The 13,266-nt window shown below is 42.3% G+C and overlaps 1 protein-coding gene across 3 annotated transcripts in view; it reads left to right on the top strand.

Annotated features, from left to right (window-relative positions):
* Positions 1-13,266, top strand: part of STAU2 (staufen double-stranded RNA binding protein 2) — a 447,934-nt gene that overhangs the window by 77,203 nt on the left and 357,465 nt on the right. For all 3 annotated transcript variants that reach the window (XM_030215580.1, XM_030215586.1, XM_030215579.1), the window contains exon 5: positions 6,225-6,360. In XM_030215580.1, coding sequence (XP_030071440.1) covers positions 6,225-6,360 — 136 coding nt within the window. The remainder of the gene's footprint in view (positions 1-6,224; positions 6,361-13,266) is intronic.

Genomic DNA, 13,266 nt, shown 5'->3' with positions numbered 1-13,266 from the left:
TGTTGGACTGATTTGGACTGTGTGGGAAGGTTCACCAATGATTCTGCGGCTTCCTAAAATCTAGATTATACCAGGTGAAGTCAGGTTCTCTTTCATCATCCTGGTCTGCTGACTGCGGAGTGCCACAGGGCTCGCCGCTATCTCCAGTCCTGTTCAATGTTATGGCTCCATTAGGTGAAACACTGCAGGCAGCAGGGTTCTGCACTTTCATTTATGCAGACGATGCCACAATCTATATCCCTTTCAAGACTGGTCTTCCAGAAACTGCCCCTTAGATTAGGTTTGTTCTTGATTTGTTAGAATCCTGGGCTTCCAAATTTAAGTTTAGAGATAAGACTAAATTTCTTGTGGTTACCAACCCCTTCGACCGTACCGTATATAATAATTTTACCATTGACAGTGTCCTACCCCCTATATATTGCTTAGGGTACTGGGTGTATTAATTGACAGTCACCTCATGTTCGAGCCTCAGGTTTCTTCAGTAGTGAAGACTCTCTTTGGAAGCTGAGGAGAATAAGATAATTTTTCTCGCCTGATATCTTTAGACTGCTTGTTCAATCTTTGGTTTTAACTCAGTTCAATTACTGCAATTCCATCTATGCTGGATGTAAGGAGGGTATTCTAAAAAGGCTGCAAGTGGCCCCAAAAACTGTAGCTAGGCTTGTCCTCAAGGTATCACGTTTTGATAGAGCCACTCCTTATTATACAAGCTGCACCAGCTGCCCATTAAAGCCGGGATTATTTTAAAATGATGTGTTTTTGTCTTTCAGATATTATATGACATGACACCGGATTACATGCAGCCCTTAATAACTATTTCCGTACGCAACATAACCTCTAGTCCTAGGGACTACTGTAGACTTCATCTTCCAGATTGCAATAAGTCGGTTCACTACACAGACTTTAGAAACCAAGGTGCTAAGTAGTGGAACTCTCACTGCAAGTGGCAATCAAGGGTCAGTTTGATTACTTGGTATTTCGCAAAAGACTGAAAACTTTCCTCTTTGTTAGGTTTCTACCCATTGATGGAGTGTGTTGGATTGTAACTGTCTATCAATGGTTTAGTAATTAGTTTTTATTTGTGCTACTCTGTTCTTACTTGATATTTTGTTTGATATTGTAACTCTTACCTGTTTTATTTATTGTAAGCCACATTGAACTCAAGTATGTTTGGAATAACGTGGGATATAAATGTCAAAATAAATAAATAAGATCAGGGTTTCATGATTCTGATTGCTCCTTACTGGTTGCAACACATCTGGTTCCCTCTTCTTCTGGAGTAGTCCTCTGAAGATCCATGGAGATTGCACTGTTTCCTACTCTCATCACATGGAACAAGGCTTCCCTTTTGCATCCTGTGTTTTTACTATCCCTTAGCCCCCACAGGGAGGGAAAACACTACAGCCTCATAGGCTGTAAAAATAAGAGAGAGAAGCAGACTTAGGTGTTTTGGCAAACCAAAAATAAATCTTTATTGATATATCACTAAGTCAGATACAAAATAAATTGTTCTCTCCCTGGAGCAGGTTGTCAGACAACAAAAGCAAGACGCAAAAACTGGCTAACAAAGTCTGCTCAGCTAACACTGTCCCAGCAATTACATATATACTGTTGCAAGTTACGCTTCTCATAAATCATGTGATTTCTCCCAAACTAGAAATCAGAAACTAGCCTGTGCCATATATGGATATTCCTGTATTATATCACTCTCTCCTGATGTGGGTTCACATGGACAGTCGGTGGTCATTGGCTAGTTAGCTATCAGTTCTGCGTGCACAGCATGTAGTTAGCTACAGGGCATAGAACAATACTCTTGTGTCCTCTCTCTGTCTCTTTCCCCACAAATGTAACATTCTGGACATGTTAGGCTCACTGTGTATCGCCAGTCTGTCTCTTAGCATGTCCCAACGTTACTCAGCTGCAGCCAAATGTGCATCTGTGAAGTGTCTGTTCTCAGCTCCTGAGAAAGCACTGTATGTTACAAAGATGCTAACTTGTTAGGCCAACTTGTGAGAACCAAACTGAGCAATGTCAGGCCTTAGTAGCAGGCCTAGCCCTTAGTAACAGGCCTAGCATAGGAAAGAACATGCAATCCCAACCTCCAATCCCTGTCCCTCAAGGCTTGGATGTAGAGAGTGTAGAATTCAAGCCCCTGGGATTGCCTGAGGGTGTCTCCCGTATCTTGCTGACTTCCAGGAAAGATTCCACTAAGAGGTGTTACTCTTTTAAATGGAAGTGGTTTGACATCTGATGTAAGGGCAGTGCCTTAGATCCCTTTTCTTGCCGTACACATAAACTGCTTGAATACCTACTACACCTCTCTGAGTGGTTTGATAACCAACTCTGTAAGGGTTTGTCTCAGTGCAGTTGGCACTTACCATCACCGGGTAGGAGGTGAGCCCATCTCTGTGCAGCCTTTAGTTGTTCACTGCATGAGAGGTTTGGTGCTGACAAAGCCTCCTACCAAACCTATTACTGTGTCATGGGATTTCAGCATAGTCCTCACCCAGCTGATGAAAACTCCTTTTGAGCCTCTGAACACCTGTCATCTGAACTTGTTGACCTGGAAAGTTGTGTTTCTGATGGCGGTCACTTCATTTCACAGAATCAGTGAGCTCCAGGCCCTGGTAGCTCATCCACTGTATATTAAATTTCACCACAACAGAGTAGCCTTCCGCACGCACCCAGAGTTCCATCTTAATCAGTCAATTGTTCTGCTAATATTTTTCCCAAAACCTCATGCCCATCTTGGTGAAAGTGTACTGCATACTTTAGACTGCAAGCAAGCCCTAGCCTTCTATTTGGAGTGGACTCGAACCCATAGACAGTCCACCCAGCTTTTTGTTTCTTTTGACTCCAATAGGTTGAAGGTGGCCATTGGCAAACACACACTTTCAAATGAGATAGCAGTTTGCATCTCCTTTGCTTATGCTCAAGCTGGTCTGACTCTTGAGGGTCATGTCACAGCTTACAATGTCAGAGCCATGGCTGCGTCGGTAGCCCACTTGAGATCTCCATAGAGGAGATTTGCAATGCTGCGATGTGGTCTTCAGTCCACACATTCAGTTTCCACTACAGGATGTCTGACAGTCGGTTTGGACAGGTGTCTGCATAAACCCTGAAAATTAGCTTAACTGAGGCTTCAGGGCCTACTCTGAGTGTCAGCCAAAAGCCTCTGGGAGAGCAGCTTTGACATTCTCTCTCTCCCCCCCACCCCAAGTCTGTTCCCTGGGAATGTCAGTGAAAGACAGAATGTCTCCTGCCTCTGGATGTTTTAACATCTATGCTTCCCAGCAATAAAACAGACAAGAATCCATGCTCAGGAGAACAATAGAAATAAACCACTGTCTCTATAAACTGTGCCTTCACAGGGATGCACACCTCCTTGGTAAAACAAACCAAATTATATCACAGGCTGGTGTGTGGGAAAAAAATTCAGTTTAAACCCAGAGAGGGACAAAGAGAAAAAGACACACACCTTGAGACACACATCCACACCCCCCCTCCTACCTGCAGGGATTCCACACACATCCTCCTCCTCAGCCATGACAGAAGGACAGACTCTCATTCACTGACGATAAACACACAGAATCAGAGAGACAGGCAGACCCTGAGATGCACAGAAGTAGTGCTGTATTATCTTTCTGCCCTAAGGGCTGTAAGCCTATTTCAAGATAAAATACCTTTTCCAAGTCACATTGGTGTGTTGTGTTACTGTGCTTCAAAACCCACTGCCCCTTAGAAGTGGACCCAGGACCAGAGAAAGGAACCCAGAATTAGACCAAAGCAAAAGCTGACTTTTGACCTCTGGGGCCATTATGGACAACAGGCAGTTCTGCAGAATTTGTTTGGTGTGTAGAATCCAACTCGACCCTCCTAGGCCCTGTTTTATTTTGTTCCAGGCTGCACCTATACAGCTAGTATATATAGTTTAAGGATGATTGAAGTCTTAGTCTTGATGTTTCAAGACTCAGTTATCCTAGCTTTCTTATTTTTGGTGTTCCTGGTAGCTAGGGATTCCCAGATGTGAGAATATGAAGGCTTGCTTGTCCTCGGAGAAAGCAAAGATATTTACCTGTTGCTGGTGTTCTCTGAGGACAGCATATTCTCACATACACTCTCACTTCCTCTAGGAGTTGAATTTAGTTGTAGCCTTTTTGCTTTTTCACCTCATTGGAGGACCTGCGCTTGTGCATTGGGCGGGAAGGCACCAGCGCATGTGCGGTTAGATACTGCTAGAATTTCCAATTTGCTCTTTTCAGGCAAGTTTATTGAAATATTTGTGCTTGTACAGTTGTTGGACTTTAGAAGGGGAATGCACAGCTGTGCTCATCGTTCTGAAACTTAAGATTTGCAGATGTTCCTTGGGATGTCTAGTTTTTTTTTTTTAAGTGCTCATTTTGGGGAGCACTCTATAGGAGGCATTAAGAAAGGTTGCTGTCTTAGTCCCCCTTTTTTTCTTCCCCCCCCCCCCAAATTGATTCTGCCAAATGTTTACGGCAGTGCTTATCAAACTTTCTGTGGCCACGATCCCATTATCACCACCACAGAAATCATTCGACCTCCATAGGCATGGGTTGATGATGTTTCTATGGATAGCCCATTTGGGGTCACAACCCACAGTTTGGAAAGCCCTGGTTTATGGGCTCTGTTCTTGAACACATATAGGTGTATATGTTTCTGAAAAGGTACACATGCACTACACTCCTATGGTTTGAAATACAGACACACACGAGTAAGATGTGTGTCTGACAGATGTATATTTTGCTTTGTTGGCCCTTTGATATTTTTAGATGTTGCCATTTTTAAAGTTGGATGCTCCTATCACACCTAGTCAGCGTATAAACATCCATCCCTGCATGTTGTAAAAATCAATTGGCAGATGATGTTTAATATAAGTGCAAAGTGATAGATGTGGGAAAGAGGAACCCCAAACTATAGCTATGTGATATAAGGTTCCACATTAGGAGTCACCACCCCAGGAAAAGGATCTAGGTGTCATCGTTGATGATATGTTGAAATCCTCTGCTCAGTGTGCAGCGGCAGATAAGAAACCAAATACAATGTTAGGAACTATTAGGAAAGGAATAGAAAACATAAATGAGAATGTTATAATTTCTTTGTATTGTTCCATGGTTAGATTGCACCTCGAATACTGTGTGCAATTCTGGTCACCACATCTCAAAAAGATTTAGAGGCATATTTTCAAAGCACTTTGGGAGGCTAAGTTCCATAGGTTTCTATGGAACTTTGGGAGGCTAAGTGCTTTGAAAATGAGCTTGATAGTGGAACCTAGAAAATGTATAGAGAAGGGTGACAAAAATGATGAAGGGTAATGGGATGACTTCCTATAAAGGAAAGGCTAAAGCGGCTAGGACTCTTCAGCTTGGAGAAGAGACAGCTGAGGGGGAGATATGATAGAGGTCTATAAAATTTGAGTAGAACAGATAGATGTAAATCTCTTGGTTACTCTTTCCAAAAATACTAGGACTAGGAGGCACTTTAATGTAGCTTCTAAATAGTAAATTTAAAACAAATTGGAGAAAATATTTCTTTACTCAGTTAATTCAACTCTTGAATTTGTTGCTGAATAATGTGGTTAAAGCAGTTAGCTTAGCAGGGTTTAAAAAAGGTTTGGATAATTTCCTAAAAGAAAAGTCTGGGAATTGGACTTGGGAAAATCCACTGCTTATTTCTATGATAAGCAGTACAAAATCTGTTTTACCATTTTGGGATCTTGACAGGTACCTGTGACCTGGATTGGCTACTGTTGGAAACAGATACTGGGCTTGATGGACCTTCTGTCTGTCTCCGTATGGCAACTCTTATGTTCTTAGTGTAGTTTGACTTTCTAATACTGTGAAGTCCATAAGTAATCTGAAAGCATTTCTTCCCTTGTTAATGGTTCTGTTGTTCTTTACCCCAAAAGCTTTTTCCTTCTTGATTATGTAAAGAATTTGAGAAATGGGCTCTTTCGTCTCACACATCCTATTCTTTTCTCAAGTTAGTAATAAGATGTGGCACAGAATATTTGTTTCTTCTCCAGTTTCATGCGTTTTTATTGTTTAGTACTGTGTTTTGATAATTTCTGCTTTGGTATAAATTTAGAAGAATAAAAGGCTAATATTCCTTGAAAAAGTTTATTTTATACAGAACTGCTACTATAAATATATTGTATGAATTGGTGTGAAATTATTTCCTTTTGCACTTTTTTCCCCCTACAGGCAGTATAACCCCAACAGTGGAGCTCAATGGCCTTGCCATGAAAAGGGGAGAGCCTGCCATCTATAGGCCATTAGACCCAAAACCAATGCTGAATCAACGAGCAAATTACAACTTTCGGGGCATGTACAATCAAAGGTTTGCATTTTCACTTTTTTGTTTCTCCCATCAACTTGTTTTCTGTTGTTGTATGTATGTAACATATTTAAGTGGACAGGTATTTTCCCTACATTAATGGTAGTAAATATCTTTACATTTGCATTGAGGTAGGATAGTTGTTAATGACTGTACAGTCTTCTGTAGTCAGTTCATGGGTGCTTGAAGTGGCAGAACTGCTGTGTTTAAAAATAAGCGCATTATGTGAAGTTAGAGGCAATATTAAAACTGAACTATATCAGCATTTTCATCTTTGGTCAGAGTCAGATTTCAGTTTCTTTTTAAAATAACCATAACTACCATTTGTGCCTCTTTAGATACTGTATTCAGTTTATACCTTCTTGTGTTCTTCCAGAAACAGTATCTTGCTTGTAAATAGCAAATTAGTACAATTTACGTAATATTAAATGGTGAATACATTTTATAATGGGAAGGGAAAGGGAAATGGGACTTGATATACCGCCTTTCTGAGGTTTTTGCAACTACATTCAAAGCGATTTACATGTATTCAGGTACTTATTTTGTACCAGGGGCAGTGGAGGGTTAAGTGACTTGCCCAGAGTCACAAGGAGCTGCAGTGGGAATCGAATTCAGTTCCCCAGGATCAAAGTCCACTGCACTAACCACTAGGCTACTCCTCCATTATAATGTCCTCTGAGATCTGTTTTCACAGTGTGTTATCCCTTTTACGCTGGAAGAAGTTCTTTTGTGGTAACTAGAATGTCAGAAAACAAGATGGCTGTTCTAAATTCTTTGACCTGGCAGGTTACCTTTGAGTTTTCAACTTATTTGAAAGCTGCCTCATTTTCCGTCTCATTTTTACTCATAATAGCAGGCACATTTGTGATATTGTGCAACAGTAGCCTCCCAGGGGCAGTGAAAACTGTAAACTCAAGAAGTGGATCTGGGAATTGAACTCCTTGGCAATATGCAGAACTGTCATTATGTCATATGGCTGGTCCCAAGTGACGTTTTAAAAACAATTTCTCCCTCCTTTGTAGGTAATAAATACCATTTCCAGTAGTTGAACAAAGGGATTTATGATAGAAAAGCATGGCATTTTTAAATGGTCATGCTATGAGCAGATATTTTACCAGTAGTATAAAAATTTAGAAGGGTGATTCATCCTTATAACTCATAGAGAAATTTCAGTCATAAATTTCCATTTAGAAAATCTCCCTAACATCAGTATTTCCCACCTTTCAGATGACTAGAGTGTTCAGGTGATAGGTTTTGTTTGGACCACCCCTCATTTTGGAATGGATGGACCACCTTTTGGAATGGATTTTGAAAAGGGTCATCTGTATATAAGAAGTGTCTTTCAAAGTGCGTTTCAATAAATGTCTTTCAAAATGCTTTTCAATAAATATTAAATTGTTTTTAATTACATTTGATTGATTCTCTGACAAGCAGGAAATTAGTCATATGAGTGGGATGACTCAGAGCAGCCCTCTAGAGGTCAGAGAAATTGGGAAGGGTTACTGCACATATACAGGATTTTTGTGCTGCTGCCACCTTGCTGGGCCCTCAGTCTCTTTCTGCCACATGGACACATTCCTGTGCTCTTGTAGCTTTTTTTCACTGAGCTGCTCAGGCTTCCTTAGAGATCACTTTGGTTCTTTTTCTTCTTAATAGCTGCTGCCTGTAGGCTCCCTCCCCAGCCATTAAAAAAAAAATAAAATTGAGCCTTTCTCCCTCCCTGACTAGGACTGATTGAAACCTTTCCAGTTCTTTGTTCCTCATGATGGACTGACAGATGATGCAAGTAGAGGTAATAAATGGAGTGGAGGAGTAGCCTAATGGTTAGCGCAGTGGACTCTGATCCTGGGGAACTGGGTTTGATTCCCACTGCAGCTCCTTGTGACTCTGGGCAAGTTACTTAACCCTCCATTGTCCCAGGTACAAATAAGTTCCTGTATATAATATGTAAACCGCTTTGAATGTAGTTGGAAAAACCACAGAAAGGCGATATATAAGTCCCATCCCTTTCCCTTACATAACTTCCTGCTACAAGTGTTTTGTGTGTTCACCAGGAAGACCCTAACTATCCTAACTGTACCCAGATATCTCAGATTGCACTGCTGTCCAGGGGCTATAAGATGGAAGATCTGCATGCACCTCTGTTGTCTCAAATTGCAAAAAGTCTAGTAAGTAATAAGAATTTAAGATGTACCATATTGGGTCAGACCAAAGCTCCATCAAGCCCAATATCCTGACGGGTCAGGCCAGGTCATAAGTACCCAGCAAGATCACAAAGAGCAGATTCAATCTTTATTGTCCGTATTCAGATAGAAGCAGTGGCTTTCCAACCTACATGGTTAATAATTGATTATGAGCTCTTCCTCCAGGAATTGTCTAATTATAAACCCTTTTAAAACTCAGCTATGTTAGCTGCCTTAACCTTATCCTTTGGCTACAAATTCCACAGTTCATAAATAAGTTCATACAGATTGTTTTCAGAACATGAGTATCTTTATGCAGATGGTTAGAAAACTCTTCTAACATATGCCTCCAGTACTGAATGCTCTTCAGAGTTAATTGCCTCTGCTGCCTGGTAAGATTGCTAGCAAGCATATTCTTTCTAAATGTAAAGAGTGTGGTCCTTACAAGTCCATCTTTCCCTTATTTGAGATGGGGAAGCAAGAGTAGATAATCATCCACATGCTAGTAACCTTGCCCACGGTCATCTAGATTTCTGTGGTCTCTGTGAGTGAGGATCAGGACCCATTTTCAGCTTTCTGAGATGATTTTCCTGAGTTCACAAGGAATTGACCAAATTGCTTTCAGAAACGTTTCCTAAGCTGCCTCACAGTACCCCACACCCAGAGGACTTGATCTATCCATTGTTTTCCAGAAGATGGTCAAGGATATTTCTTTCCCCCTTCAGGAATACAAAGAGACCACACTAAGGTGATATTTGGACTCCTGCAGTATACACACACCCCAAAGGAGGACTAGCTTTGCCAATACACAGCCTTCAAGAGCTTCTTTAAAACTCATTGTAGCAAAACCAAGTAACGTGCCTACCTGTTGAAGGAAGTTAAATCCCTAGTATCATGTCCAGTCCAGGTCCAGATGTGTTGGGTAGTTGTGACCCAGAATGGCTGCTGTCAGAGACAGGATGCTGTACTCAATGGACCTTGATCTGAAGTCAAGCAAGGCCGTCTTATTCTCGCATCTGAGTGACATCATCCGACAGAGCTCGGTGTGGACACTGATGGCGAGTGAAGTAGAAAATTCTAGCAGCGTTCCATTGTACGTGTACTGATGCCTTCCCGCCCGATGAGCGAGCGTGGGTCCTCCATGCTTCTTTTCGATAAGAGTGCATTCACGTGCAGGTTTCTTTATTATTTTACTTATATTTTTCTCATTTTTATTACTTTCCCAACCCCGTGTATTTTTTGTAGGATTTTTCGGCCCTTTTAAGGTTTTCTTTATTTTCAGGTGTGGCTGCTTGGTTTAGGCCGCAGCCTCGACCTCAGTTTGTATGTGCCCCTTTTTGAGAGCTCAAGATTAAGGAGTTAAATTTGGCCGAGATTCTTTTTTGATGACCTAGAAGACACCCAGTGGCTTCAAATGGTGCACCAAGTGTAGACATGTGATTTCAGCCATGGACCCGCACAATTGGTGAATCGGGTGCCTTGGGTTATATCATGTCCCCTCTGATTTTGATCTCTGTGTAAAAGTTTAGGTGAGAGCTCAGCAGGTGTGACTGGCTCAAAGAGAGCAACTTTTTGGTTCCTCAAAGGCTGGACCATCGACTTCGGCACCGGCGACATTGACCACCATAGCTGCTTAGACTTCAGTATCCACTGGGAGTGCACCGGCATTGAATGGGTCTCCACCTGTGTCGACACCAGGCGCTGATAGCAGGCCCCAGGATCGGTCAGCATTGGACCTGACACAGAGGACACGCACAGATTTGGCATCATCCTTGTTGGCACTGGGGAATCGAGGCTCTATGCATTGGGAAGCCCAGGAAGCATAAGCACTGGTCATCGTCAACGCACAGTGCCGGGAACACCGAGACACTGGATTCACTGATCGCAGAGAAGCACCAGATCCAGGAGGAACCCTCCCCCTCCTTAGAAGAGGTGCCGGTGTACAAGTCATTGAGAATCCCAGTCCTCGGCATCGATGTCTGCCTCTCCCTGGCTCCCATGCCTTTGCAGATGCCCACTTTTGATGAGCAGTTCCGGAGCATGCTGAGAGGAGCTGGGGCTGTTACTGGTTTTTTTTTATTTTTTTATTATTCATTTATTTATAATTAACAAGCATTACAACTTGTATTTAGAAACATAGAGAAGCAAAAGATATAGAAGAATTTAAGAAAAAAAAAAAAAGAAGATACAATTTTTACTCTTCCTTAGACCACATAAGAAAGGGAGGGAGGGGGGACATGTCTAGTAAAAAATAAAGGAAAAAATCTTATATAATAAGAAATAATAAAGAAAGTGGCCTGGCTCATTAATCCACCATAATAAACATTAATCAGTTGTTAAATTGTTACGCTGGGGATACATTAAGGACCCGCTTTTGTTCCAAGAAAGATTTTAGCTGGTCCGGCTCAAAGAAAACATATTTTACATTAAGATACTTCACTATACATTTACAAGGATAGGATAACAAAAAAGAGGCTCCAATTGCCCTTGTCTCCTCTCTTAGCGCTAGAAATAACTTTCTCCTGTCTTGGGTAGTTTTAGTTACGTCTGGATAAATCCAGACCCTGGATCCACAAAAAGATTTCATTGAGTTTTTGAAATACATTTTTAATATTGCGTTAAGATCTTGTTCGAAGACTAATGATATCAATAGAGTCTATCAATGTGAAACTACTGAAAAAGACTGTTCCAAGAACGCTGAAAGATCTTGTATTTCCTGCTTGTCCTCTTGTGAATTAGCTTGATTACTTATCTCCTTCAATTCTCCCTCTTTGTTTTTAGGCAAAGGAACATAAAAAATCTTATTGACAGGAGGAATATGAGAGGGGGAATATTGTAGATTTTCAATTAAATATTTACGGAACAATTCCATCGGACTCAAGCCAGTTATAACAGGAAAACTTAATATCCTTAGGTTCAAGCGCTTATTAAAATTTTCAAGTTGTTCAATCTTTCTCAAAGTCATCAATTTATCTTTAATCAAAGCAGTATTAGTCAGTTTCAGCGTTATTTCTTATTGGATCGAATCTATTTTTGAAGTAGTATCTATTTTAAAGTTATCCATAGTTTCAGTCAAGACATCAACTTTACTTACAAGCAAAGAAGTCTCTTTTACCGTGTTCGCTACCGTTTGAGTCAGTTCTTGGATAGCGGTCCAGATCAATTCCAGCGTAACCACCTGGGGAGCTTGCTGTTCCACAGTTGTCTTCTCAGTCCGCTTAGGGGTGGAGCCGCCACATACAGATCCGCCGCTTCGACTTCCGAAGCAGCTAGATCCGACATCCACTGCCGACTACGAGCTGGACAAGGTGGTCGATTAATATCCGGCGGGGATAAAAAGATCTCTGAGCCCAAGTGAGCCGTCGTTCCTTCGTCGGCGCTCACAGCGGGCAAACTCTCGTCGGAATTAGACGTGGGCTTTGTTGTGAAGCGATCCAGTGTCGTCTGAACCGGCGAAGAGGTAAGAACCGTTGGCGGATGGCTCTTTACCGCGCCTTTCCTCTTTGTATGAGGCATTTTTTAACAAAAGAAACAAGTTTAAAGTATAAGTCCAGAGAGCTCGAGCGCACACAATCAGAGCTGAGCCGCCATCTTGGACACGCCCCGACCCTGGGGCTGTTACTGTTACTGCAGGGGCCTTCTGTTCAGGCATCGAGAGCGCTTGCACCACCAGCTTAACAGCCCCATGTCCTTTCTGAGGCTCTATTGGTGCTGGTGCCCAGATCTTCGATGCTGGTGCCTTGCAGGGTGTCAACGTCTGGGCATGTAGTACCAATCTCGACATTGGAGGAGGAAGCTTTGGTAGAGTAGGTCTGTACTTTGGGGCTCTTTGGGGCGTGGACCTCGCTCCACCAGGCCGAGGTCAGTGCTGGCAACCTGGGTTCGATTTCCACTCTAGCTCCTTGTGACCTTGGGCAAGTCACTGAACCCTCCATTGCCCCAGGTACAAAAATTTAGGTTGTAAGCCCTCTAGGGACAGAGAAAGTACCTGCATATATTGTGTACAGTGCTGTGTATGTCTAGTAGCACTATAGAAATTAGTAGTAGTAGTTGTATAGGGAAGAGTCTGATAGGGACCATTCTTGGGAATCAGATGAGGATCCACATTACTTCTCGGAGAAGGAGTCATATGATATACCATCTGATCCCTTTCCTCTTCAAGGGAGACGAAAATCTCCATCAGAGGTGCTCTTTCACTTGTTTTGCGAGAGAGGTGCCTGTGGCCATCCCATTTAAGTTGGAGGAGGAGCCTAGAGCAAAAATGTCCTGGGCAATTAGTCTCCTCCTAAGGAAGGGGTCACTGTGTCATTGCACCTTATCCTTAAAGACGCACTGTTGAAGAACTGGGATTTTCCCTTCCCAGTGCATGTCACACCCAAGAAGGTGGATACGTAGTATTGTATCCAAAAGGCTCCCAGATTCAAGATGGCACAGCTGCATCACCATTCCATGGAGATCGAATCCACTGTCAAGTGGGCCAAGAGTTTTTGATATTATGCCTTGGCGTTTACCTCATTAAGAAATATACAGACACCATCCACACTCTTTCTCAGCATTCTCCATCTGCGTCTTCTTCAATAAGAAGATTTTCTGAGGGGGGCCAGGTGGCAACTCTACTACTCTCAAAGGCATAGGTTCTTACCTCTCACTTGCTCTGCTCAAGCGACTCAGGCCCAGCGTCCCAGGCCTCGCCGTCCCTGTCCTCAGAAGTCTCAGCTAGTTCCTC

This window comes from Microcaecilia unicolor, chromosome 1 (assembly GCF_901765095.1).
Source record: "Microcaecilia unicolor chromosome 1, aMicUni1.1, whole genome shotgun sequence".
NCBI classification, from domain to species: Eukaryota; Metazoa; Chordata; class Amphibia; order Gymnophiona; family Siphonopidae; genus Microcaecilia; species Microcaecilia unicolor.
Note: the sequence above shows the minus strand (reverse complement) of the source record. Positions and strands in the feature narration are given on the sequence as shown.